The following is a 27,940-nucleotide window of genomic DNA, read 5'->3' on the forward strand; positions in this document are numbered from 1 at the left end:
GCAGCCTAATCTAACATGGCATTCTGACTAACTGTAAGCAGGAGCTATAATTGTGACAGCAAACAATAGTCATTGGGATGAACCCACTTTGAATTTCTGCATAACAAAAAATTCAGCTGTCACATGTCCAATCAAGTCCCTTATGTCATCAAATGCTATGTTCAGATAGATGTCTTTCTCTCCTTTTATCCAAATGGAAGCCAATGCTTGTATTTTTTAATATTTGAGTGTACTTATTTTAGAGAGCAATTAAATAACTTTAATTGACATTTATATAATTCTGTCATGAACTAGTCAATTTCACTGACTCTGTCCCTTCTTCCTGCCCCACCCCCCACTAGCCTCCTTCTCAATAAGCCCCCCTCCCACCTCCGTGAACACCATTGAGGAAAACGACCGGCCTCCTCCAACTGTGAATGGCCTATAGTCCCTAATGAAGGGTTCCCCTGTGGGGCCTTCTTCATTTCATGATAAAATACTGAGGGGCCCAGTTTGATACACGTTCTTGTTGTGAGGGTTCAAGGTGATTGCTTCTTTCTGGTGGTTGTCACATTACGTGGACACAGAAGGCAGTCTTCATCACAGTGTCACATGCAGCGAGGCTTGGTGTCAGGTCACATATTAAACATAACCTCAGAACACTAAGATGCATCAGTGTCACATTAAGGAGTAAAAACACTGATGGGCTCTTTAATTACAATGACTACGAATGAGACTGAATTTGAATACATGTCTGTAACCTCTCAGTGGTGTGTGTCCGGTTGAATACATGTCTGTAACCTCTCTGTGGTGTGTGTCCGGTTGAATACATGTCTGTAACCTCTCTGTGGTGTGTGTCCGGTTGAATACATGTCTGTAACCTCTCTGTGGTGTCCGTTTCTGTCCCTGTTGTTTCTCCCTAAGCAAAAGAAAAAAAAAGAAAAAAAAAAAAAAAAAAAAAAAAAACCTTTGCTCAGCATTATTGAGTGACACAGAAAACATGGCATGGGAAAGGAAAGATGGATTCCCTGAAAGATGGATTCTCTAGGGAACTCTATACCAGAGTTTACAAAGGAAAAAGTCAGCCAGCTGACTCAGAATAGCATATAGATGTTATCAAAATGTATCTTCGAGACAGGCAACATTTAAGGTTTTATCATGTGTCTTGGCTCTTTTCAGTGGAAAGTTACTGCAACACACACACACACACACACACACACACGCACGCACGCACGCACGCACGCACGCACCCGCATTATTCTAACTCTGTAACATAGAAAACAACATAACAATAGTAAAGCTATTCAGAGAGTTCATGTTATAAAAGCTAATGGTGTGGGAAATGTAAAGATAGTAAGGATGGTTCCATTTGTTTTCTTTAAAGGCAGGGTAAACTTACATGTGCTGAACACACCATAGGACCGCAGGATAAGTACACGGTCTTAGATGACCTTTGCTGCGAGGTCTGCCAAAAGTTTGGTCTTTCAGGGTTCAAGATATGTTTTCATAAAAATACATCACCACAAGCCTGGAACATGAGCCTGTCATTCTGCTACTGAGGCCATTTTATTTACATTTGCTTGCTTTTTGCTTTCTTCAAAAGCCACTCAAATCTAAATGCCTACTGAACTATTTTACAACACACACACACAGACACACATACACTATCTCTCTCTCTGTATATATATATATATATATATATGTATATATATGTATATATACATATATATGCATACATATCTCTGTATATATATATACAGAGAGAGATATGTATGCATATATATATGTATATTTATATATATGTATATAATGTTCTTTAATAATTTTCCACATGCATATAATGTACTTCAATCACATTCACCTCCCACTCCCTTCCCACTCCCCTCAGATGCAATCTACTCCTTCTATCCTCCCAACTGACTCCTTCTATCCTCCTAACTTCATGTAAACTCTTTTTAATTTTTTAGATCCAATGGAGTCCATTTGGTACTGTTCATAAACTCAGGGGTCTTGGCCCATCCACTGGAGCACAGTTGAACTACCAGGGCAGATTCCCATAAATAAAACTGACTTTTCCTCCCACAGAGGCCATCAACTGTCGATAAATAGCTTCTCAGTTAGGAGGGGCCTTCACAAATCCCTCCTTTATCCATGCTGGAAAATTAACTGGCTTGATCTTCAGCATGTGTTATGTAAACAAGTACAGCTTCTGTTGATTCATGAGTAGGAGAGTCCCATCTTGCCCAGAAGACATTGTTTTGCTCTGGGCCTCCTCAACTTCTGCCCTTTTCTACAATGGCCCTTAGAGGCTGATGGGGAGGGCAGTAAAATAGAGGTCCCAGTTGAGTGTGTGTGTGTGTGTGTGCATATTGAGTGGGGTACTAGAGGACAATCTCCAATGATCTCTTAAAGAATGGCTTCCATGTCCTTGGCCACTGGCATTTGTACTTTGATCAGTTGTAAGTTTACCATCAACCTCAAAGCTACTTTTCAGATGGACCCCAAGAGCTGCACTTATCTGTGGGTATAGACATGGGAATTTAGGAGGCAGTTTGATATCACGTTCATGTGAAACATTAGTAGTATGTTCATGCCTAAGACCTGTGAGCTTATCAGCTAAGGGTGCTTAGCTGGAATGCTTTTTTCTCCTGTGGAATGGGCATTAAATCAAAGCAGAAATCAATGGGGAGGGCGGCTCAAGTGTGGAGAGGGATAGGAGTATATGACAGAGGTCAGGGTAGGGGACACATAATTAGTGCTAAGGAGTTTTGAAAAATCCCCATTAAAATAAGAAATTTCCAAGACTGTCTTATAAAAGTTTAAATGGATTTACCCTATCCAGGAGATACGCTCCTCTTAGAAGTTATATGTTGACAAATACAATGCCCAATGTCATGTGTGGAATATACCCTCTTGAGATATCTGTCAGACATATTCCAGATATCTCCAAAACAGTACAGGATATTGCCCCCACTCTTGGTTCCCCACCAAAACTTGGTGATAGAAACCAATTGTTTAAGACAACATAAAGAAATCAAGTTGGTACTGACCAGAAAGCTTTCTCTTTGCTGACTATCTCTCATAGTATGGAAGGTTCCATGCAGGCAGTTGGGGAGAAAAGTCATGATCAATCTTACCCAACTGTGAACCCTATAAGCTGTAATAATGTTAAGTTGTTCTGTTTTGTCTAACATTTTATTTATTTTATAAGTGTTTAATGAGATAAAAAGAATAGTTGCTATTCCTTTACACAAAGGCATGATTCCCTAAGTGTTGACTTCAACTTTGGTTCGGTTGATTGTCATGGGCATCTGTCTGGTTTCCTCTACTCATAGTCCTAGCTTTTAACTATAATGGACTACTTGAGCTTGATGGATTTTAGACTCTACCAGGTAGCACAGTTCTATCTAAACATTAACATCACTGGCTCAGTCTAGGATTTGGAAAACTATTTTCCTAACATGGCATTTGAACCATGCACAAATGAGTCTGCTTCAGGAAGTAGAAACAAAGGTGTTCCCTGCCAATATTTGCTTAAGCTGGGATCAGAAATGAATATCTGATACTTTCCCTGTTCAGAAAATAAAATCTGTATCAGATGCTCATCTACCAAAGTGATGAAAACTTTCCAATAGGAATGAGAGCTAGCGCTAACACCAGAGAACCTGTGTCAGCAGTTTACAATTTCAGTCTTAGTCAGCCATGATAAGAACATGAAATCAAGGGTAACAGCCCATGGAGGCTGAATAATGGTGTCATATAAAGAACCTACAGGATGTTATTTCAACATGACAGACAAATTGAAAACCTTGTTAAATATACTTCACAAAACTTTATGACTAAAAATCAAACAAACAAACAAACTAGGTACTCCTGTCTCACAAGCTTGGAAAAATTGGTAAACCATATTCCTCAGAATATTATTTTCAGAACATGGTAATTCTCATTCTACATTTTTAAATAAATTGTGTGTGTGCACACACAAGTATGTGGGTATGTGCTGTGCGTGGGAAGGTCATCTGTGCGTGCGCGCACGTTGAGTGGTTACTAGGGGACAATCTCCAATGAGCTCTTAAAGAATGTCTTCCATGTCCTTGTCCTTTGGAACAGTGAAATGAAACAGAATGGTTCGAGAGCCCTAAGGATTCTGCTGTCTCCACCATCCCAGTGCTTAGAAAACAAGAACACGGTGCCACTGTCATATTGTGGCCATCAAACTCATGTCTTCATTATTACAAATGAGCTGTCCCTCTATCCCCTGCTACACACTTGATGTAAAGCTGGGACTAGACAGAAAACATGTTCACATTAAATGATCACTATGCCTTTAAGCATAAAGGCATTTGTGCCATGCTTATAGAGTATAATTGTTGACCTTATATCCATTGCCTTCCAAAAGTGAAAACCATTACTCCTTCTTCTCTTTCTTCTGGGTGTTTGTTTGAGACAGTGTGTGTAGGACAGTCATGGCTGTCTTGTAATTCCCTATGTAGTGCAGGCTAGCCTCACACTCAGAGATCTGCCTGTCTCTGTCTTTCCACTGCTGAAATTAAAAGCATGCAGTACCGTTATATCTAAAACCTGATACAAGCTTAAAAAAAAAAAAAAAGTATGTAGGTTTGATTAATATACCTAAGTATTTGACTCTTCAATGAAATATTGAGTAAGGTTTTGTTCTTTTGTTTCAGAAACGTTTCCTTTTAAAGGGAGTACTTGATAGGTTGACTCAGTCTTCAAAAACAATCAAGTCTTCTCTTCACAAGGCACAGATGATTCTGACAAGCTGGGGACAGAGGCACCTGTCTGCAATTACTACTGTAATAAAATCTGTAATCAGGCCAAAATTACAATGAACATGTGCCTGTCTGGATATAGGCTTGCATTCCTCGGCATTTACCTGCAGACTTGGAGGCTATTCTGAGAAAAGCAGCTTCTGGTGATCTTTCGGATGTGCTCAGTGATAGAATGTTTTCACTAATACAATGTTTTCCAAGGTGAAAATAACACAGAGAGTGTGTCAACTGGGTCTGTGTATGTCTGTAGTCTGGTCATCTTACTAGGGACAGGCATTTGAGATGCAATAATTACAAAAGCAAAAGACCACTTCATAGCCCTGAAAACCACCCACTCTCTAGTCTCTGTCTCTCTGTTTGTGTGTCCACCTGTCTCCATCTCCCTCCTGCCGTGTGTGTGTGTGTGTGTGTGTGTGTGTGTGTGTGTGTGTGTGGTGTGTCCTGTGTGTCTTTCTCCTCTGGCTGTCACCAGGCCTCAGCATTTATTTCCTCATCCTAGAATGAGATACATAGGTAAATTCCCGGTCCCTGGGATGCTTTGTTTCTTAGTCTGAAAGGACATGTCTGTTTAGAATGCCTTCATCCCTGCCAGGCCAGGGAAAAATATCCATACCCATTACATCCACTCATCACCCTTTGGGTTTGTAAACAGGCACTGGAGGTAGCACAGCTATCCATTCGCTAAAGCACCATAATCCCCCACTATGACTTTGTTGTTAATTTCATAATATGTCTACCAAAAGTAACACAGAATTCCAAAGGCATTTGAATGTGTGGGACACATATGGAAAATCATAAATTAAAAACAATAATTGTCACCCTCACTTGTACACGTAATGTTGCCTGCAGTTCAGTGCTTGGATTGGCTACGTGTGGAGAGTTTCTAGACTTCTGTGCTTGTATGACAGGAAGAAAAGATTGTGGCTTTCAAATTTAAAACAGCACGAGAGCAGGCTAACACCAGAACATCTTCAGTATGTTTGAATCTCCATATCCACCTACCAAAGGCTTTTCTCCTTTCTCCTGTGTATGTTGTGGTGAACACGTATGTGCATGCAGGTTTCCATGTAGTTAGTGCACAGGTGTGCATATGTGCTTGGATGCCAGAGGCTCATCAGCAGTCTTCTTCCATTTTCCGCTTTAATCAGTAGGACAGGCAATGCCAATGGAACCCAGAGCTTGTGTTCTCCCTAACTATGCACTCTTCTATCCTGTGGCTGCAGCCTTTTTTGGCTGATACTAGAACAAACTTCTCTGGGCTTCCAAAATAGATTGAAAACCAACACCTACCAAGGAATCCTCCAGGCCTTCAGCAGCAGATTGGGACTAAGCAACTACCAGGCTCCCCATCTTTCCAGTTTCAAACAGCATATTTGACTATATGGCCCATACTGTGTAAGCCATTCTAATGACTCTCCTTTTAATATACATGTATATAATATATTATATATAATATATTATAATATATATTAATACTATATACACACACACACATATATATATATATATATATATTATAATAATTTAAATGAATGAGAAAAAATTCTGGGAGAATGAACCTATGAGGCAAAGGTAGTAGAATCAGATTGGAAGGATGAGTTCAAAAGAAACACAGAAAAGTGGAACCAAGTTTTTGCATCTGGGGAATAGGCACCCTTTCAAGACAGCAAGAGCATTTCTTGTAATTATGCTCAAATTCTTATGTTTAAGTGAAACACCATCTGAACAGAAGCTCTTCTTCCTGGAGCAGAGCCTCTTGGCATGCTGCAGTCACTTATTAGAGCCGTCACATTGCTCAATTACACCAAACCACAGATGCACAAATGAGACAGTGAGTAGGAGGCTCCTTGGAGCATACTGGGCAAGCCAGTTCTTTCCAGGAAATTATTTTTGCCTCTTATTTCTTCAATTACCTTTCTCTAGTCTTTCCTCTCCCGTTGGCTTCATTCCTTGCTTTCTCAGTCTCTCCAGAGGATAAATAAAAAACTGTCAACTATTTATTATGAAGAGTTTACATGTTTGGAAGTCACTCTTTCAACAAAGATGGAATACTTTACCAAGTCCCACACTGAAGTGATTGAAAACTGTCATTTGGGTAATTAGTCACTATAATTACACAAGTAAATGACTCTGAAATGGAGCCCTTGTTAATCACATTTTGGTTAACAGGAAATAAGTTCACCGTCATTACGGGTTTAGATAACGTTGAATGTGGGGCAGAGGCTGAAGTGTAAATATAAGCACTCAGCAACAGGTCACAGCTCTGTTCCTTTTGTAGACTTCAGCTACTCGATCTTATTCCAAAAATGACTATGTTTCCATAGCTATTTTGTCTTTGCGAAAGAGTCACGTGACTTAGACATTCATAGAACCAACAAATACTTGTCTGTAGGTAGTAACAGAGACTACCTATCTTCTTAGTAGCCTCAATTTTTGTGTCTCATGTTTCAGCTTCACCCAAAATGCCCATGTAACATTCAAGCTACAAAACTTGCCATGCCATTGGCAAAATTGTCCACTTGTGTTTTCTAAAAAGTCCGGTCTGTGTTCATCTGCCCAAATAAACCACCACTTTCTTAAGGTAACATGAGCATCCACCGAAGCACCATCCAAAGAGAGGACTATCGATAGATTACCTGGTGTTAACAGGATGACCGACATCGTGATGAGTGAGCATACTACCAAGATCACCAGCAGAGCAATGGCAATTCCCTTCCAGTTTCTCTGTGGAGGGCTGTTACTTCCCAGTTCCTATGGAGACAGAAATGGTGTTTCAGAATTTTACATGTTCCAGGACAAACATACTCCTAAAGGAAAGATTCAGCATGGGCATGATCGAAGTTTGAAAGCTAATTACAATCAGTTTTCTCTTCAACAACGTCTTTAATTATTGAATGGATTTCTTTGGGGGTGGGTGGGGAATCTCCTTTCCCTACCAGAAAAGGCAGCAGAGTTTTATGTATACTGTCTTGGTGTAGATAGTGCCCCTATTCATTAACTGTGGCCAAAAGACTCCGTAATAGCAACGTCAACTAGCATTTGCCATCACTACTGTAGAAGATACCACAAAGAATTGAATTAGCATTTATTCTTGAAGCATTGTCAGCTGCTGTTTTAAATGTATGAGGAAAAAATATTGGAAACAAGAAAATGATTTAAACTGTTCTTTATCATCAAATAGTATTACATTTGTCAATGAAGCAGGTTATTTCAAATAGTTTCTCCACTAGTCATTAAAAACAGAGTGTAGTAGCTAAATTAATTAAATAAGGTCTCCTTTATGATAAAAATAATCTTTCACTGGGCAATGCGTAGATATTGGAAAGGAGATAAGATTGATGGGATAGGGTAAACTTGAACATCTCTTACAATGCACATAGTCAAGCTATTCTTTTTTCCAAGTGAAACATGTTTACCCTGCTGCCTAGAAATGTAGAAGTTTAATTAGCCAAAGCAAAGTCCAGAACACACACACACACACACAAGTTGGAAATGAATGCCAGATTTTCATTGAAAAAAAATTTATGCAGTATGGAACCTGAATCTGGAGAGGTGGCTTGGGCTTTAGGGACCCCAGGTCTGTTCCCAGCACCAGACCTATAACTCCAGCTATAAGGGCTTCAATGTTCTTTTCTGGTCTCTGCTGTCACCTGCACTTCTATGCACACACTCATATACACATCCTCTATCTATCTATCTATCTATCTATCTATCTATCTATCTGTTGTTTATCTATTTATCTCTCGCTCTCGCTCAAAGAGGGAGTTTCTTTTCTGTCTGATCCCATAGCCATTTAGGCCCAAAATAAACACATGGAGATGCAATATTAATTATAAACTGTTTGGCCGATGGCTCGAGCTTCTTATTGGCTGCTCTCTCTTAGTTATTTATAAACTCATTTCTATTAAAATGTGTATCTCCATGTAGTCTTGGCTTGGTGCAGAATGCCTGGACCTGATACTCCTTTGATAGTTACATGGCTTCTCTCTTGCAGTCACTCTTTGTATCTTCTCACCAGAATTCTCCTCGTCTTGTAGCCCTGTCTCTACTCCCTGTCTGGCTACTGGCCAATCAGTGTGTTATTCATCAACCAATAAGAGAAACGCATATACAGAAGGACATCCCCGTCCTCTCCTCCCCCTCTCTCTCTCCCTGTCTCTCTCTCTCTCTCTCTCTCTCTCTCTCTCTCTCTCTCTCACACACACACACACACACACACACACACAGAGTAAATAAAGTCTTAAAAAATACCATGCCGACACTGATTCTCATATTGTGATTGTATCGTTGATTTCTGCTATAAACCCACTCAGTGTTACCACCTGGAACAAGGAGAAACCGGATCACAGGAAATGATATACGATGAGCTATTCTCCTTCTCAAAGCAGCCATCCTAGCAACAGTAAATTTGTCTTTCATTATGAGGAAAAGCTACAATGACTCTCCGTACACCTTTTTTCAACTTCTGCTTGTTTTCTTTTTGTGTGCGAATGACGTGCTGGCATTTGTGATGCATGTGTGTGTGTGTACACGTTCCTATACATGTCTGCATTTGCAGAAGCCAGAGGAGGTCATCAGATGTCCCAATCTATTATTCTTCCTCTTATTACCTTTAGGCAGGGTTTCTTACTAAAGATGATACTGACTACTTTTTTGGCTCAGCTGGTGGCCACACACTCCTGTCATACTCTTGTCTATTTCGCACCTCACAGGTGTCACAGGCATGTGTACCCATATCCTACTTTTTACATGGGTGCTGGGAATTTGGACTCAGGACATGATCATGCACCCAGTGCCCATACCCTTGAGCCACCTTCCCTAGCCTTAAACTACGCTAGTTTTCTTTCCTTTTCTTCTCTTTTATCTTTTTTACATTCCAATCCCAGTTCCCCCTCCCTCCTCTCCTCCCACTTCCCCACTTCCCCTCCTCCCATCTGCTCCATGGAGACAGTAAGTCCTCCCCTAGGAAGTCTACCAAGTCTGTCCCATCATCTCATTGAGGCAGAACCAAGGCACCTCCCCACCCCCACACCCCTGTGTCTAGACTGGGCAAGGTATCTCTCCATATGGAATGGGCTCCACTAAGTCAGTCTGTGCATGAGTGTTAGGTCTTGGACCCACTGCCAGTGGCCTCATATATTGTCCCAGTCACACCATTGTCACCTATATTAAGGGAGCCTAGTTCAGTCTTATGCAGGTTCCCCATTTGTCAGATCTGAGTCAGTGATCTCTCACTAGCTCGGGTCAGCTGATTCTGTGGGTTTCCCCATCATGGTCTTGACTCCTTTGTTCATATTATCTCTCCTCCCTCACTTCATTGTACTCCAGAGCTTGGCCCATTGCTTAGTTGTGGATTTCTGCATCTGCTTCCATCTGTTTCTGGAAGAGGGTTCTAGCTTCTCTTGGATTGTGGATTGTAGGCTGAGTATCTTTTGCTTTATGTCTGGTATCCACTTATGAGTGAGTACATACTATATTTGTCTTTCTGATTTTGGATTACCTCACTCAGGATGTTTTTGTTGTTGTTGTTTTTGTTTGTTTGTTGTTGTTTGCTAGTTCTGTCCATTTGCCTGTTATTTTTTGCTTGTCATTGTTTCTTATTGCTGAGTAGTACTTCATTGTATAAATATGCCACATTTTCTTTATCCGTTCCTGAATTGAGGGGCATCTAGGTTGTTTCCAAGATCTGGCTATTACAAATAATGCTGCTATGAACATAATTGTATTCTGGTTTTCTAACCCCTTTCTTTCTCTTATACTTGTGAGCATTTCTGTTAATTTTCTCCCACATAAATCAAGTGGGTGCTTTACTATATTACTCATTTGAGACTAGCTAACACAAATAATAGGTGATGACAGATGGCAAACTCTTCCCTTGAATGGAGTATTCCCATAGGCTTTTCAAGGTGTCCATCTACCTGGGGGTTGAGAACCCTCCAGGGGGTCACATATCATTAACCTACATATCAGATATTTACATTAGGACTCATAAGAGTAGCAAAATTACAGTTATGATGCAGCAACAAAAAGAAAAAGAATTATAGTTCAGGATCACTAAGACATGAGGAACTGCATTGAAGGGTTGTGACTTAAAGAAGGTTGTGAACCACTGATCTGTCGGAAGAGGTGTGTGTGATGATGGGTAATCCCTGTGGTAATGCTTACATGTTCCTCAGAAGACAGGGACAGGAGTAATCACTAATATAAATCAAAACCAGCAAATTCTGCAAGTTACCGAATACTTATCTCAAGAACAAACAACGTTAGGAAGAAAGCATAATGGCAGGTCCCTGGTACCTGCGTTCCCACGGTGGATGATGGACTGCTACAGTTAGATGGGGAAACAGACCTGCAGAACTGACTCATATTGAAAGTTTTATTGAGGGGGAGGTAAGAAAATAAGGGAAGTAAAGAGAAAAGATGTACACAGACACAGACACAGAATCAGAGAGAGAACAGAAGAGAAAGAAGCAGGGGTAGGGGGAGAGACAGGACTGTGTGCCCCTTCAGAGGAACAGGAGGAAAGAGAGCAAAAATGGGTGGAGCCTTTCTTTTAAAGAGCCAGGGTACATACACCTGCCATGTGCAGGTGGGTGAGAGGCTAGGCCAGGTTTGCCTGCATTATGACAGATAAATAAGGTTGGAGAGATGGTTGGTTCAGTTAGTAAAATGCCTCCTTTGAAGAGTGAAGAGCTGCATTTCATCCAGAATACCTATGTAATAAAAGAAGCTAGGGATGCTGGTATACTTAATCTCAGTTGGTGGAGTGGTTGTGGAGACAGGAGGATCTCTGGGCTTGCTGGCCAGGTGGTCTGTCTAAATTGTTGACTCACAGGCCAGCCAGAGATTCTGCCTCAAGAAAACAAGCTGAACTTCATCCTTAGCAAAGACAATGGATGTTTACCTCTGGCCTGTTCACACATGTACATCACATCCCTGCACACACACACACACACACACACACACACACACACACACACAAATAAATCTTTGAAAAGTGTTTTCTTTAACCACATGTGTAAGAAAAATGGGAGGTTTTTTAAATATCATTATTCCTGCTTAAAAAGATATGCTAATAATTGGGGCTTTAAGTCTGAGCATTTATTTTACTGACTCTTCAGTCTGTTTCTGAGCAGTCACCAGCTGTTCTGAAACAAAATTCCTTGCTTTTTATCTGTTCCCTATATTTACTTTAGTGCTTCAGTAACCTTCCTACGTACTTAATTCTGCAAATACAAGCACAACATTTCCCAAAATCCAACCCCGTAGAAGTCTAAATTATTTCAAATGGGGCAACAGATTGTACCAGATCATTCCCTCTTGGGAAGCTGAAATTTTTAAATTATTCTTATTTAAATTGTTTCTCTTCTGTTCTTATTGTTCACATTTTTCAACCGCAAATAGTTTCAAGGACGATTTGGTCACAAGTAGTCCAAAGACATTTATACTGAATTGTGTAGATTTAGCACATTTGAGATTCCTTAAATTGAGCATCCAAAGTAATTAATACATTAGTGATAAACTCTGAATCACTACTAACATGCTGCTGTCACTTCAGGGAAAGAAATCCAAACACTTTCCCCCTGGTGCTAATGGACTAAGAGCGAGCCTAAGTTTGAATTCTCTGCTTGCCTTGTGCCTTCCACTGCCCTTGCCTATCTGTTGTATGAGTCTGAATCTGCGCCTGTCTGGAAGTCACTTTCCTAATCTATCAGTCTCTGTGTCTCTGTGTGTGTCCCTAACAAAGGGCTGTGCTCTGTCTTTATTGACTGGCACAGAATGTATCACGTGGGAAGGGAAAGGACGACTTTACAGAAATCATTGACTGAGTTTTACAAGGAATTAAGTCGCTGAGTACAACTGACGCCAGTTGATGGACAACAAACAGTATCGCAAACTTCATTGCTTATCAAGCAGTATCTCTATGTTAAATTCAACATCCATGGTGGATATTCATTTTGTAAGGTTGCTTTCAGCATATACTGTTTGTCTTCACTCAATGATTGTCCTAACACAGTTACAAATACACAAGCGTTGGTCTCTGCATCAGGGGCTAGGAAGAATGCTCATCTTAAAATTATAGCTATGTGTTAGTTTGGTTTGTGAGAGTGGATTACATCGGAAACTCAATACAATTAAGGTTGGTTGTTCCACTGTTCTGCTAAAGGCTAGTTAAACAAACAGACTGGGTACACAGCAGTCTTAAGTCTTATGTAGTCTCAAAATGCATTAACTCTGGCTGTGAGGTCCAGCAAAAGCCCCAGTTGCTTAGAATTTGTGATATATTTTCATAATAATTTATTGCTTTACTAAACAATCTGAAAATATCTTTTAAAGTAGTTAAAATATCAACTTCTGAAAGTTGTCCTCTGACTCCCAAACATCTACTGTGGGACACTGGTGCACATGCGTGTGCACGTACACACACACACACACACACACACACACACATACACGCACAATGTAATCAAAACAATAAAGAAATGTAATAAAACTAATTTTAAATTTTCTATATTATTTCATGTCAGAAAAACAGCATTTATATGTAATATTTAATAAATCAATTGCTATGAACATCAATTCATTTGGGATGCTTATAAGGTGTAGTAAGAAAATGTTTACCAAGATCTTGTTCAAAGAAACCTCTAAATATAGAACTCTGACAAGTAGTCACATTTCCAAAACGACTACCCTGTATCATTTCACAAAAGGTCTGGTGTGATCTTGAGTTCAGAGTGTGATAACTTTGCACAAGATGCACCTGGGAATACATTAAGTTATTACATGTCTACTGAGCATAGAGCATACTGAACAGTTTGGCAATTGCTGAAATAACACAAAGCTAAATACAAATAACATAGAAATATCCTGAATTTATCATTTCCCACAAACTCTACTGTAAGAAATGAGGAATGTCACCAATTTCTTCAAATTGACATGAACTAATCATTATTCATAGTCAACATGTACTAGGCTATAAGAGGCTATGAAATAATGCAGAATTCTGAAGCCATCCAAAATCTGGAATTATAAATCAGAGAGGCTCTTTTTTAAAAGGGAAAGTCCATTAAAACTAATATTCGTATGTTAAGAAAATTCAGTGACTTGAGTGCTTCTTTTCATTTTGAGAGAAAATCAGACATAATTTATAAGCTAAACTAGACCAAAAATGAAAAAAAAATTGAGATACTATTCAAGGAAATCCCAAAATATACAGGAACAAACACTTAATGTTTCTTAAAAACTACATTTATTATTATTATTATTTGTGTGTGTGTGTGTGTGTGCTCACAATAGCTCAAATGTGAAGGTCAGAGAGAAGACAACTTTGGACCTGGTTTTCTCCAGGTGTGTATATGTGTGTTGGGGCACAGGTGCCTTGGCATGATGTGAAGAGCAGAGAACAACCTGCAGGAGTTAGTTGACTCCTTCTACCTTTGTGTGTCCTGGTGAGGGACTTCAACAGCAAGCACTTTTCCCAATGAATGATCTTACCCTCCCAGGATTATGGTTTGTGTCTACAAGAAACTACTGATTTTGACATCATTGTAAATGTTTTCTAGAATACCAAAGTATTTTTGTATTTGTACTGGAAACTGAACCCACCTCTTTGGTTACACTAAATAAAATCTTCATTCATTTGTTTCAGTTTTAATTTTTTTTTTTCAGACAGCCTATCACTAGCCAAGTCTGGCCATGAACCTGATCTTGCTGTCCCAGCATCTACAGTAGGTGAGATTACATACACATACCACTCAGAATAACTTAAAAATTATGTTCATATTATCTTCATAATATGTTTTTTGAAATAGCACAAAAAAAAAAAGTCTGAGGGTCATTTGGATGGCTCAGTAAGTAAAGGCTCTTATTACCAAGACTGATTTTGTGAGTTCAATTCCATAGGACCCAAAAGGTGGAAGCAGAGAAAATATCCCTGGGTGTTATTCTGTCTTACATATGTGCCCTGTGACACATGTATGCATGCATGCATATCCCCCCACAGAAATGCAAATGTAATTAAAAATTTGATACACAAATTTTGAAATCAACTTAAACAAATTTAATTTCAATTCAAGTTTAATGTCAAGAGTTAATAATGTGAAGTAGTCTACTAATAAGTAATAATCAACCTATAATAAAATATGATAGCAGATAATTTATCAAATTTAAATTTCAGTTAATAATCACAATGGCCAATGCCTCTTAAAATTCTGTAGTGTCTTCATATGCTTTCACAATTTTCCCATTTAATCTCTCTGTGGGAGAGGACTCTGTAAATTAGAGTGAATTTTTTTTTAATAAATTATGACATCAGGGGCCAAGGAAATGGCTCAGTCAGTAAAGTATTGCAGTGCAGCCACAAGGGCCTACATTCATTGGCTAGAACGCACATAAAAATGCTAGGCATGTCAGTGTGTCCCTAATGCCATCACTAGAATACAAGTACAGGGACCCCTGGAGCTCACTGGCCAGCAGAGTCTAGCCGAATCGGTGAGTGCCAGGTTCAGTGGGAGACTGAAAAATACGGTGGGAAGTGTTGAAGAAAGATAACAATGTCAACCCCATCCTACACTCATGTACACACATTACCCAGATTTTTTTCTTTGTTTCCCAGTGTGTGTTTGCATGCCTATTTTACCTAGGTATATGTGGGTACCCTCTGAGGCAAAAAGAGGGTGTCTCATCCCTGGGTGTAGAGGGACAGGCACCTTCCTTTTCCAACACACAAAATGATCGCATTACACATCTTTTAAAAACATGCGTATTACCAATAAATGAGTTGGACTGAATAGGGTGAAGCTAACAGCTGCATCTCCACCTGGATTTTGTAAGAACTGTAGAGTGCCTCCTTGGCCTAAGTTAAAAGTTACAGCCTAGCTCACCTGGACTGAGTGTCTTTTGTTGCTATTTGTTTTAAGGTTTTTGTTGCATTTTGGTTTTCTTTTTCTCCATTACTTAGCTTCTCGAAGAAATGGGAATTGTATCACTTGCCATTTGTCATTCACCTCTCCCCCAATAATTATAATTGTGAATGGCATGCTTTCATAGCAGGAACACCATCAATTTAGAAGGTGCGATTGTTTGAAAGGAAATGGCTCCCAGAGGGTGTAGCACTATTTATTAGGAGACATGGCCTTGTTGGAGTAGGTGTGACCCTGTTGGAGGAAGTGTGTCACTGCATGGAGGTGGGTCTAAGGTCTCTTATATTTAAGCTACACCAAGTGTGACATACAGTTGCTTCCATTGCCTGTGGATCAAGATGTGGAACTCAGCTCCTTCTCCAGCACCATATCTGCCTACACACCACCATAGATGAAACCTCTGAAACTGTAAGCCAGTCCCAATTAAATGTTTTCCTTTATATAAATTGCTATGGTCATGGTATCTCTTCAAAGCAGTCCTAACTAAGAGAGAGGGAAAACAAGGATAATTACCAATACACTCTATAGTGTATTTGCATTTTCAATGTCCCAACTTGGAGTTCTTGTAAGAAGCTAAGCATCTGTGCTTCTTACAGTTCCAAACCACAGCTAAAATTAGTTTCAAAGTAATTAAGAAATTAAGTAATTAAGAAATAAAGAGGGGGTGGGAGCCTTTATTAGCATTTGCTCTTCTTTCAGAGAACTGTACGTAGTTCAATTCCCAGCACCTATATCAAGCAACTGATAACTGCCTACAGCTCTTTATTCAACACCCTCTTCTTACCTCAGAGGGTATCCACATACACCTAGGCACATAGGTGCATACAGGAGCACACACACACACACACACATACACAGAGAGAGAGAGAGGGGGAGGACCAAAAAAATAAATCTGGGTAACAAAAAGATAAAAAGAATCAGATCTAAAGTTGGAAAAGTAGCCAACTAGGAGCACTGGTCCTATGTATTGAACCAGTAGCCCACAAGCCACAGGGAAAAAAGGCTCAATTCAACACAAAAACACTTAATTAAAACATGACAACTATTTTGCAATTTTTATAACTAAATTGCATGCTTTTTGAGTGAACTCTGCAGATGACACTATCACATATCAAAATATATTGTATGAAAAATGTCTTTCAATTAAAAATTCTTGTTTTAAAAACATTGCTGAGACATCCCTGTGGGGGCAAGCCCAAGTTCATTCCAAGACACGGAAAGTATGAAAACAGCTGCTGAGCACAACCTGGATTGGGCCTTTGGAAGCACACAAGTACCTGCAACAACCAGGGGGATGGCGATCAAGAAAAGTTAGAAGGAAAACTAAATCTTAAAGAAAAAAAAGTACTTCAAACACTGGAGCAGAGATTAAGTAGAGTTGATTCTCTTTTGATTGTCCTGACTCCGACTCCCTCATCTCTCAACAAGGAAGGACAGCAGAGGATTCACTCAACACTCCAGTAAGAGACATCATCATCCGAGCTGTAGAGGTGGCTCAAAGTTTAAGAGCGTTTGCTGCTCTGGCAGAGGATCCAAGATGGCGCACAACTGCATGTTAACTCAAGCTCAAGGGCTCCTCTGAGTGCTTGTACTCATATGTGCATGTCTCTTCTCAGAGCTCCTCTCTGTGCTTTGGATGTCTTCTCCCTCTTCGTTGACCTGTCTTGACCTGTCTTCTCCAAGCTTTGGAGTTCTGGGGGCCTCACCCATTTACTCTCTTCCTTCTCTACATGAAGTTAATCTAGAGGTCTCAACAGTACTTAATAAGTGACTCCATTTTTAAATTAACTACATTTATTCTTTGACAATATCATATATATATATCACATCCTGAAACTTTTTCCCACAGTCTCTCTGATGTCCATCCCACGCCTACCAACACCACTCCCCCAAAACCCTTCTCACACATTTATCATTTTTGTCTTTTTTTGTGATTCACCAAGTTTGACCAAGGACATCTATGTGATCATGGGTTTGGAACAATTTACCAGAATCTGTCAGGCTCACTGCTGGGTAGATAACTAAAGACAGTAGCTGTCCCTCTCCCAGAATCTACCAGCCTCTCCCCAACCCATGATTAAATTATTAAAAATTTTGCCAACTTTGTATATAAATGCCAATGATGCCTGAAACACAAAGAAGAGCAAATTCTCAGAACTCAGAAAGCCAAAGATACTCTTACATTCTCTGACGGCATAATCTTCTCATGTCTATAAAAGCACCCTTGTATACCAGGGCCAGCTGTTATCAGTAATAGCACCTACTTCTTAATATGGTCTAAGAGGCCTAGACTTCTCAGTTTTCTCCTTCTCTGAGCACATCTAATTAGCCGACTCCACACTACCTAGATTGTGTAACTTGACAGGAACTTTTATACTTTTCCAAATCTTATTTCTCAGCAGTGTGTTGTTCTCTACTTTTCCAGACCATTCTTTATCACATTTTGGTATCATCAACAGAGCAGCACTATCAGCATTGCCTGAAATCTTCTTTGAAGTAAACATTATTCAACCCATCCCAGACTTCCCAAATCCCCAGAACTAGAGCAGGCCAAGCAAAGCTTTTTCCCAGGCTCTTCAAAGGAGTCAAATACGTACTTAAAGAAGCATTCTTTGAGGGTGGGGCTACTCTAACCAAGGTCACTGACACCTGTGCATGTACAGGTGGGAAGAATTTCTTGCTACTTCATCAATCTTTGTTCTTAAAGATCTCCCTGGGGGAGGAGCTTGGGATGAAGCTCAGTTGGAGAATATGATAATGTTTCCCTAGCATTTATGATTCCCTGAATTTTATCCCCAGAGCCTGATAAAATGGATGTGTCAATGCATGCCTGTAACTCCAGAACTGGAAACAGGAGGATCAAGATTGTCCAGTGTGATGAGTTACAAACAAGCCAGGGCTATGTAACGCTCAAATAACAAATAAACCACAACAACAAATGGATAATCTAGATGATTCCTGTGCAAAAAAAAAAAAAAAAAAAAAAAAAAAAAAAAGTTTGGAAGTTTTCAAGTTAATTTGATCTATTTTAGACTCAGAGCAAGGTATCTCCATTACCATTACGGCTTAGTGGTTGCACGTGTAGTACAACTGGATTTTATTCTCTACTCGTCTACTTACTAACTGACTCTGTTCATGCACAACTGTCTGACTCTCTGCCAGCAGAACTATATACTTACCTGCTGACAGTAAGAATCTGGATCAAGCTGATTCATATTCTCTTGCAATGCTAATTTTTCATGGAGTATTTAACTCTAAACTGAGCTCTGCCTGGTTAAAGACTGTTTCACACTCATATGAGGTAGGAACATACACTCAAAATGTTCTCTAAACATCTATATTCACGCATTAGCACAGCTTTTTATTTTAAGAATAAAGAACGGATGTTTGTGTCAGCATTGTGAAGCCTTGGGGGAGCAGTCATCGACCACATGGGAATTTCAGAGACATTTGGATAAGATCAGCTGACAGTTCGCCTCAAGAACAGTTATGCGCAGTACATGGAATTGGATGTGTGGCTCAGTGGGTAGAGTGCTTGCCTACAATGTAGGGAGCCCTAAGTTCTATTCCTAACACTGTATAAATAGGCCATGGTAGCACAGACCTGTATTCCCAGCACTTAGGAGGTGGAGGAGGGAGGATGGGGAGCTCAAATTCATCCTCAACTATGTAGTGAGATGGAGGCCATTCTGGGCTCCATGAGATCCTGTCTACAAAAGAAAGAGGAAGAAGGAGGAATTGGAAACAAAAAGACTGGAAGACTGTCTCATCTACAAACTAGGTCAGCAGCCCTATGTCTCCAGTTTGGTTAGCCATCATATACTGCTAACAGACCAGGCAATTAAATTTAATTATTTACCTTGAAAGATATATGTATGCATTTAGTTTTGAATAGGTACTTGTCTGAGTGAATGCATATACCATATGAAGGCAATGACAGAAGTTAGAAGAGGCTGTAGAGTACCCTGGAACTGGAGTTATAGGTACCGGCTGTGGGTGTGGGGGACCCATCTTAAGTTCTCCCCAGGAAATACTCTTCAATGTTGTGCCATTTCTCCAGCCCACATATTTTATTTTTCAATGTAAACAGAGTACAAAAATAAATTTGTTCGATGGTTGCAGAAAATTCTAGAGTAAAGCTGCCATCATCTAGTCTTCAAAGAAAAGCACAATTTGGGGTATCCGGTGTGTCTAATCACATTTGTTAAACTAATAAAAAAAAAAAGAACGGGGATTTTGTTTCATATGCCAAATTTACTTTCAAGTTACTTTGAGAATGTATTTCCAAATTATTTTAAGAATCTATAGAAAAGAGTTATGAAGCTCAGATTGTACACATTTAATGTGAGATATTCATCATGAGAGAATAGAGAAACCCTGGCAGCTTGGCTTGCCTACCAGTCAGTTCATTAATAATTACCTGCGTGAATTAAGCTAAAGCTTTTGTTTTATAAGCATCAAACAAGAAGAGCAATTTATTATTGGATGCAGTCAAGATGACACAGAATCCACACTTCTTTGTTAAAACTCTTTCATGTAACACAAGTTGCTCACACACAAGATAGAGCTTGTGTTGGGTATAATTTCCAGGAGTTTTTCACAAACTAATGTTGTGAAAAGGGCCTGTGAGCTCTTTGGTCTATCGATGTAAGTCCTGTAACCATAGCTGGTTAATTTAAATAAAGGAATAGCAACTGTACGAAGTTGTTCATAAGGATTAATGGCCTTTAAGGCAAGAAAATGTAGTTCCTGTGAAACAGAGTTTTAAGGCTTCTTTAGGTCTTTAATAAACGTAGTGATTTTTGAAGTCTAAGTGTAATTCAGACTGTTGTTAAAGTAGATGTCCACATACACTGACTTGATGGAGGAGGAAAGAAACAGGGCACAAAGAAGGAAGGAGTGGAGGAAGAGAGAGGAGGGAGGACAAGGACAAAGAGAGCGATGGAGGGAGAGACTAGAGATGAGCTTATTGCCATCAAATAAAGGACACTCTGTGGGAACATTAATAGTCCATTCATCATGTAAAGAGGGAAATATTTTTTTTAATACTCAATTCCATGCAGTATGATATTAAGTAAGAAAGGAATCAATGGGAAGAGAGGTCCCTGGTGGAGTTCACTGTGAAGTGTGCTAAAGATCACATCTGTTCTCATCCTCCCCCAGTTAAAGAGTTTCACTCAGGGAGGGGGGTGAGCGGGGTGGGAAAAAATGGAGAAATGTCACCCTGGATGAGGCCGCTCCCCACCCCTCCGTTGTCTTTTCAAGGTAATGTTTAATGTGTTTCCTTTTCTTCTAGTAAGTTAAAGGTTGTAATTGCCCAAGAGTCAAATTAAGATCCCAAACAAAGGTTAAGCAAAATAGGACTGCTGGAGATGGCCAAGAAGTCCTGAAGCTACGAGCTGAGTTCAAGGCTGGCATTATTAATCTGCTCTTCATAACAGAACTGACCTTTACAGGGTACTGAGAATGGGGGGGGGGGACACTTGGCAGCAAACCTGATCTCATCGTAACTGAATGTACTTCTCAACCATCACAGCTTGTAAGCCAGGACCTTCTTAGAAAGATCCAATTGGCCTCCCTGCATAGTGCCAAGTCTCAGAGGACCGATCCAGCAAAAGGCTGTGGGTAGGAAGGCTTCCTCCTTTTCAGTAGAGCCTATGACTTTCTCAGGAGCCAAAACCAATATTAACAGACAGAGTTTATTTTATAACTCAAAGATTGTTTCCCTAACACATTTACATACTAAACACCTATCAGTTTAACTCTCAAACAAAATCAAACATCATATACTTTAAAGCAAAATATTCTATCCAAAGTTAAAATTTCAAAGCTCCCTGTTAAAGGAGAGAGATGGAAACAGTCACTTTTTCTTTTCAACTTAAACAAACAATGTGTATAGGAGACCCCATGTCTGATACTATTTTATATAAAGAAATTCAGTGCCTTAACGAGACATCTAAAGGTAAGATATCAATTAAATACTTTTTCCTCCAAGAGAAAGCAGAAACAGAAATTAATGGAATGGTGAAAAACAGACACTAAATGTGCTTTTAATCATTTTTATTGCTTTTGCTATTAAAATGTTAATCATTTCCGTGCAGGTATTTTAAAAGGAGGACATTTTAAAATTACATTTCTCCTGTTCATATCATACATATCAGTATCCCATGATCATGTAATTCCAAATTCTATATGTGTATAGAACATGTGTGTGTTAACTGGCCCCCATTGTCAAGATCACAGCCAACTCTAACACTGTGCACACACATTACACAATTTAGAGCAGAGAAGTTACAGAGGCTTTCATTTAAATCGAGAATGCAGTAGTCCTCTGTATACCTGTGAGAAATTCCATGGATCAGGAATAATAAAATAATTGCTAGGTGAGTTTTAATTTCTACTGTAAATATGCAGCACACATCATGTATGCCCTGCTTAGAAGACTGCCCCTCTAGCTCAAACACTTTGTGTGGGAAGTAGGCAAGGAGTGGCCTCAAACCAGTCAATGTTTCCATTCATGGATGGAAGAGAGCCTTCTTTTTTTCCCCATTCTCTGTGAATAGAGTAGCCAGAATTCTCCACAGTCCCTAGAATGCCCCTACCATCCAACAATTTAAAAATAGACCACTCCTCCTACATCATCAGAAGAAAACTGCTCCAAAGTGTCCTTTTACAGGAATTATAAGACCACAGGTTGTTTAAATTAATAGTATCCCTTCATTTTTTTTTCTATTTTTTTAAACTTTCATATTCCACGAGAGGAGACCAAATCCTGTCTAATGTCTGTGTTGGGGAGGAGGCACCAGGGAGCGAGGCCCCATCTGTTAGGAAAAGATAACAAATTCTAAGTCTGTCCCTGCTGTAAAATTACCAGTGCTTGGCCACAAGAGAAAGGAATCATTTTGAGTTGATGCCTATTAGCATAACAGCAGCATTTGGGGAAGTTGGTGTTTTAATAGCTGAGTCACTTCTGTTATAACCTTCTCTGCCATGAACACATAAGCTTAAAACCTTCAAGTAAACCAATACAGTGAATCAGTGTGCCATTGTATATCTGTTCACTTTTCCTCTTGGCAGTTACGATTTTCACCGTGTGCGTGCGCGTGCGCGTGTGCGTGTGTGTACAGAGGCCAAAAGAGGACATCACTGTTCTACCACTCTCCAGCTCATTTAGTTTGAGGCATGCGCTCACAGAACCTACAACCAGGTTGCTAGCCATCAAGCTTCAGCGATCCTGTCTCCATCTGCCATACACACACACACACACACACACACACACACACACACACACACACTTCGTCTCTAAAATCAGGTGCATATTTCTGTCCTAGTTCAACCCACTTGTTAATGTGTATCCATCATCACAATTGCCTTTTGGCTATGTACACGAAACCCACTTTCACAAAACTGAGCAATGCTGATCGCCCCCTCCGTGCTAGACATGGTCTCCGTTAAGTCTACTTAGCACATGTTGGTGATTTTTGTGGAGCCTGTTGTCAAACTTGATCTGTGAATCTAGTTTCATGGCTTTCTTTCACCGCGGTCTCTTTCATCAACGCAAATTAGTTGAGCAAGCTGGCTGGGCCCGAAACACAAAATCATAGAGGACTTCAGTGCTTTCTCTTCCAATGGCATATTACCTTTGCTATTTTTCCTTCATTTTCTTTTAAACTGCATATGTGTATGTATGTGCATGTGTTTGGGGGTACATACACAGGCTGGAAGAAGAATCCCTTGAACCTAGTTTTATGGGTAGTTGTGACCCATCTGACTTAGGTGCTGGGAATCAGTCCTCTATGAGAGCAACAAGTGCTCTTAACCATTGAGCCATCTCTCCAGCTACTCTTTCACTATTTTTCATGATATATATGTGTGTGTGTGTGTGTGTGTGTGTGTGTGTGTGTGTGTGTGTGTGTATTCTATTTATCTATTTGCTTTTATTTTGGCTGTCAGAGGAAATCAATGGATGTGAAATTAGGTTTTATCTCTATAACCTTGCCAAGTTCTTTTAAGAACTCAGAGAAGCGAAGCAGGTGTGGTGGTGAATGCCTGTAGTTCAAGCACTGGAGAGGTGGTGTCCAGGTGGTACACAAGCAATGTGGAAAAGGGGAGAGAGGGAGGAGGGGGAGGAGGAAGAAAGGGAAGAGATAAAGAGAGAAGAGGGTTTACTAATGCCTGATTCTGAGGACACTCCTATTTTATGATGTTCTTAGAAAATGACTGGGTACTTCTTGAAGAAGAGTTTATTTAGTTAAAAGGACTGGAGGACCAACAGCATCATCTCGGCATCTATGAGTACATCAGGTTGGCTCAACTTATGATGGAAACAGGGAAGGGGGACAAGATGGAGGCATGGGTTTGTGTGGGGAAGAAAGCAGGTATCCAAGGAAACAGAAGTGCCAGTCACGATTCATAGCAACCCAAGTTAATGAAGACAGTCCTTCAAGAGCAAGGGCTCACCCCAACCAGAAAATAATGCATCATCCTTAAAGTCCCCAACACCTCTCAGTGCCTACACTCGTCTTTCATATTAATGGGAATCGAGTACATCCAAACTACAGCAATGACCATGCAGGAGCCTTTGTAGGAAAGGAGACTAACACAACCATGCGCTGTCTCTTTCTCACCGTTTTTATTACTACCAAGCACTCATTGTTCTTGTGTTTGTGCTTATTGAGTACATTTCTTTATCACTACCCCTGCTCCTTCAGCCTCCCCTTTCTGAGTGAACAAATCTCATCTATTCATTTCTTAACAAAAGCTTATCTTCTTTCCATGGTGGTGAAACAGTAAGACAGAAGAATACCACAAGAAACTAGCAATAACTCAGTCAGTAAAATGCTTGCCTTGAAAGCATAAGGTCCTGACTTCAGTCCCTGATACTCATATACAGGCAAAACAGTACATGAGAGGAAAGGGACAAGAGGATTCCTGAAGCTTGCTAGCCACCCAGGTTAGGCAAGCAGTGGGCTCCACGTTCAGGGAGAGACACAGCTTCAAAGTATATAGTGGAGAGCAATAAGGGATGAGATTGATGTTGCCTTCTGCTCTCCATGTACACCCACCAAATGCACATGTACACATGAAATTACAAATAAAGAAGATTTTAAATGAAACTAGGATTTGGGGGAAGGGGCTTAGTAATGAGGCCAAGGGTATACCATATATAACTATGCACAGTGTATAACAACTGATTCAAAATAAATGGCTCTACTATTGATTCGTGTCTTTATTGTATGACATTTTATTGGTAATCGCTTCACAGTCCTCCGTTTAAATGAAAATCTTACTCCCCAGCATCATGCTGTTTTACCCCATGCACCTCTGTTTATCTTCTCTCTTGACTACATCGTAGTCTTTGAGGATTGATTTTAGTCTCATGGCTCTGGGAACTGCAGGTTAGACCTTTCGTATACAATAGAAACCCAGGTACACGGGAGGCTAAGACACCTGGTAAGCACACTGTATGATGTCCAGACTATGATAAAGTTGTGTGGTGAAAACCTTCAAAGACCACATCCCATTGTTAGGTCACTTATGACTCTATTGTGTAGCCACCCAATGAAGGTGTGATCTGCAGATCTGGACACATGGTAAACATTATTGGTAATCCAAATTGGTAATACCAAAACCTGGGTATTTGGTGTCTGAAAGTGGTCTAGTAACTTACATGACAATGATTTAAACTAAGCACAAGTTCTATATGGAGAAACAAACAAACTAATCCCAGTTGATATGTCTTAAAGACTTTCAGGGTCTTGAAGTTTAGATTTTTCAAGATCTAGTCTGTTTTTATTTATAGACTCCTGCTACTATTCAGTGAAAAACAATTTTATTTTAAAACAAAATCATAAGACTTCAAGCTAGAAACTTTTCATGAAAAAAATGACTACGTGAAAATACAATTAATGATATTTCCATTCATCTATGTACACACACACATAGTCTAGCACAGTGAAATGTCATCAGGAACAACTCATTATCTATGTAGTTGAATGTCGAATTTTAGGTGTAAGGTTTCACATGTAAATAATACTATAACAACTCAGAGTTTCAATGTGGTAGTTTGACTGGCAATGGCCACCCTAGCTGGTGAAACTGTTTTGGGAATGATTAGCAAGTGGGAAGTATTGCCTTATTTGAGGACTTGAATCACTAGGGTAAGCTTTGAGGTTTTAGAAGCTTATGCCAGGCCCAATACCTCTCTCTCTCTGCCTCCAATTTTCGGATAAAATGTGTTATGGCATAATCGTTTTGTACACTGTGAAAATGTATCATTCTGATTGGTTTAATAAGAAGTTGAACAGCCAATAACTAGGCAGTATTTCCAGGCACAGAGGATACCACTGAGAAGAAGGGCAGAGTCCGGAGGAGAAGCCAAGGGTTACCCAGCAAGCAATGTGGGCATTACAAGGTAAAGGGAACTGAGTCACATGAAAAAGCATGTAGGTTAAAGGATCTGGGCTAATTAAAACTGTAAGAGCTAGGTAGAAACAATTGACCAAGTGTTCTTAATTAGTAAGTGTCTATCCATATCATGACTTAGGAGCTGACTAGCTACAAAGAAGTAAGGAGGTTACTTACTGAACTACTGTTCCAGCACATGCCCGCCTCACTTCTGCCATACTTCTAGCCATGATAATCATGGCCTCATCCTCTGACACTGGAAGCAAGCCCCTAACTCAATGCGAAGTTCTCTTGTTCGGTCGTGATACCTCCTCACAGCAATATAATAGTATCTAAGACACTGTGGAAATGACTCATTCGGTATGACAGCTGGCTGAGCGACATGAAGACTTGAGTTCCAATTCCCAGTACTGGTATAAAATGTCTGCTGCCACTGCATATACTCCTATAAGCTCCGGATTGCAGGGCTGTCAGGGGTGGAGGCAGGAGGATAGCTGAGACTTTATGGCTGACAGCCTAGCTTCAGTTGCAATGAGGGACTCTGTTACAAAGGGAGCAATGAAGAGAATGAGAGACCGGGGCTCCCACTGTTGTCCTCTTGCCTCTATATGCACAAAAGGGTACACACTCGCACAAGTACCACACACACACACACACACACACACACACACACACTCAAGAACAACAGAAAATTAAACACAGTCCATAAGGAGGACTGGACACATATGTAACATTATTTAAATGGACTTAATTTATTTTTACATGGCAGAATTTTATTTCTTTATTAATTACATGTATTCATTTATTTTACCTACGGGGTCCCAGTTCCGCTCCCTCCTCTCCCCTCACTCGCACCTTCCACCTCCTCGCCTCCCTCTGCAGTTAAAATTTAATCCAGAGATCCTTTGGAAAGCAACCTGACACTGTCTACCTTGGATAGTTTCATTATGTATGTATTTATTTATATGTATGTCCGTGCATGCATGCCACATATATGCAGATGACCAAGGAGGCCAGAAGAGGGAGTCGAATCCCCTGAAGTTGGAGTTACCGGATGTTGTGAGGCATTTGAAGCGGGCTGAGGGTATTGAACCTGTGTCTTCCCAGGAGCAGCAATTGCTCTTAGACCCTGAGCCATCTCCCCAGCCTCCTATCATGTATATTTTAAAATTTCTTTAAACAAACAAATATTTAACCTGAATGACTGCCTAAAATCTTTCCATTCCTAGGTTTTTCTGATTACAGAAAGTCATGAGAAAGGCAATCAATTTCCTGGTCTTCAGCTTGGGAAAGCATGGTCTATGCTACAGGGTAGGTTTTTTAAAGCCTGCATAGTGGCATGGCGTTACAGATCCGTAAAATCCAGTCACCCTCAAGGCCTTTGTATTGATGAATGTGTTGAAAAGTAATGAGTATACAATGAGGATGTGGTCAGAGACCGTTCTATGGTCACAAAAGGCTGGTTCTGAAATTCTCATGGCTATAAAACTCACAAAACTTCCTGAGTACTAGTTATTCTTATTGATGAATGGGCTTAGCACCAAGACATCCATCATTTAAGTAAAAGTGGAGGTAGAAAAATCTGTAGATAAATAAAACATCCACACACCAGCCATATAAATTGTTCATGAGGATGAAGATCGTGACATCGGCATATATCTGGGCAGTTCTTCCTTTTTAAGATGCAAATCAAAACATACTGTTAATTCACCAGCTACTGGAAATTTGTGAGCAGGAAAATTCAATATGTTATGTTGGTTAATAAAGGCTTCAGTTAGAAATTTTATGGTCAAATTTAATAATATCCAGTTAATGACCTTGAGTACCTTGTACAGGAAG

At 39.9% G+C, this 27,940-nt stretch overlaps 1 protein-coding gene across 1 annotated transcript in view; it reads right to left on the reverse strand.

Moving 5' to 3' along the window:
• Dpp10 (dipeptidyl peptidase like 10) overlaps window positions 1–27,940 on the reverse strand; it is a 604,540-nt gene that overhangs the window by 464,504 nt on the left and 112,096 nt on the right. Inside the window, exon 2 of the mRNA XM_051203984.1 lies at window positions 7,409–7,523. Coding sequence (XP_051059941.1) covers window positions 7,409–7,523 — 115 coding nt within the window. The remainder of the gene's footprint in view (window positions 1–7,408; window positions 7,524–27,940) is intronic.

The sequence above is a fragment of the Phodopus roborovskii genome, unplaced genomic scaffold, assembly GCF_943737965.1.
Source record: "Phodopus roborovskii unplaced genomic scaffold, PHOROB, whole genome shotgun sequence".
Taxonomy (NCBI): Eukaryota; Metazoa; Chordata; class Mammalia; order Rodentia; family Cricetidae; genus Phodopus; species Phodopus roborovskii.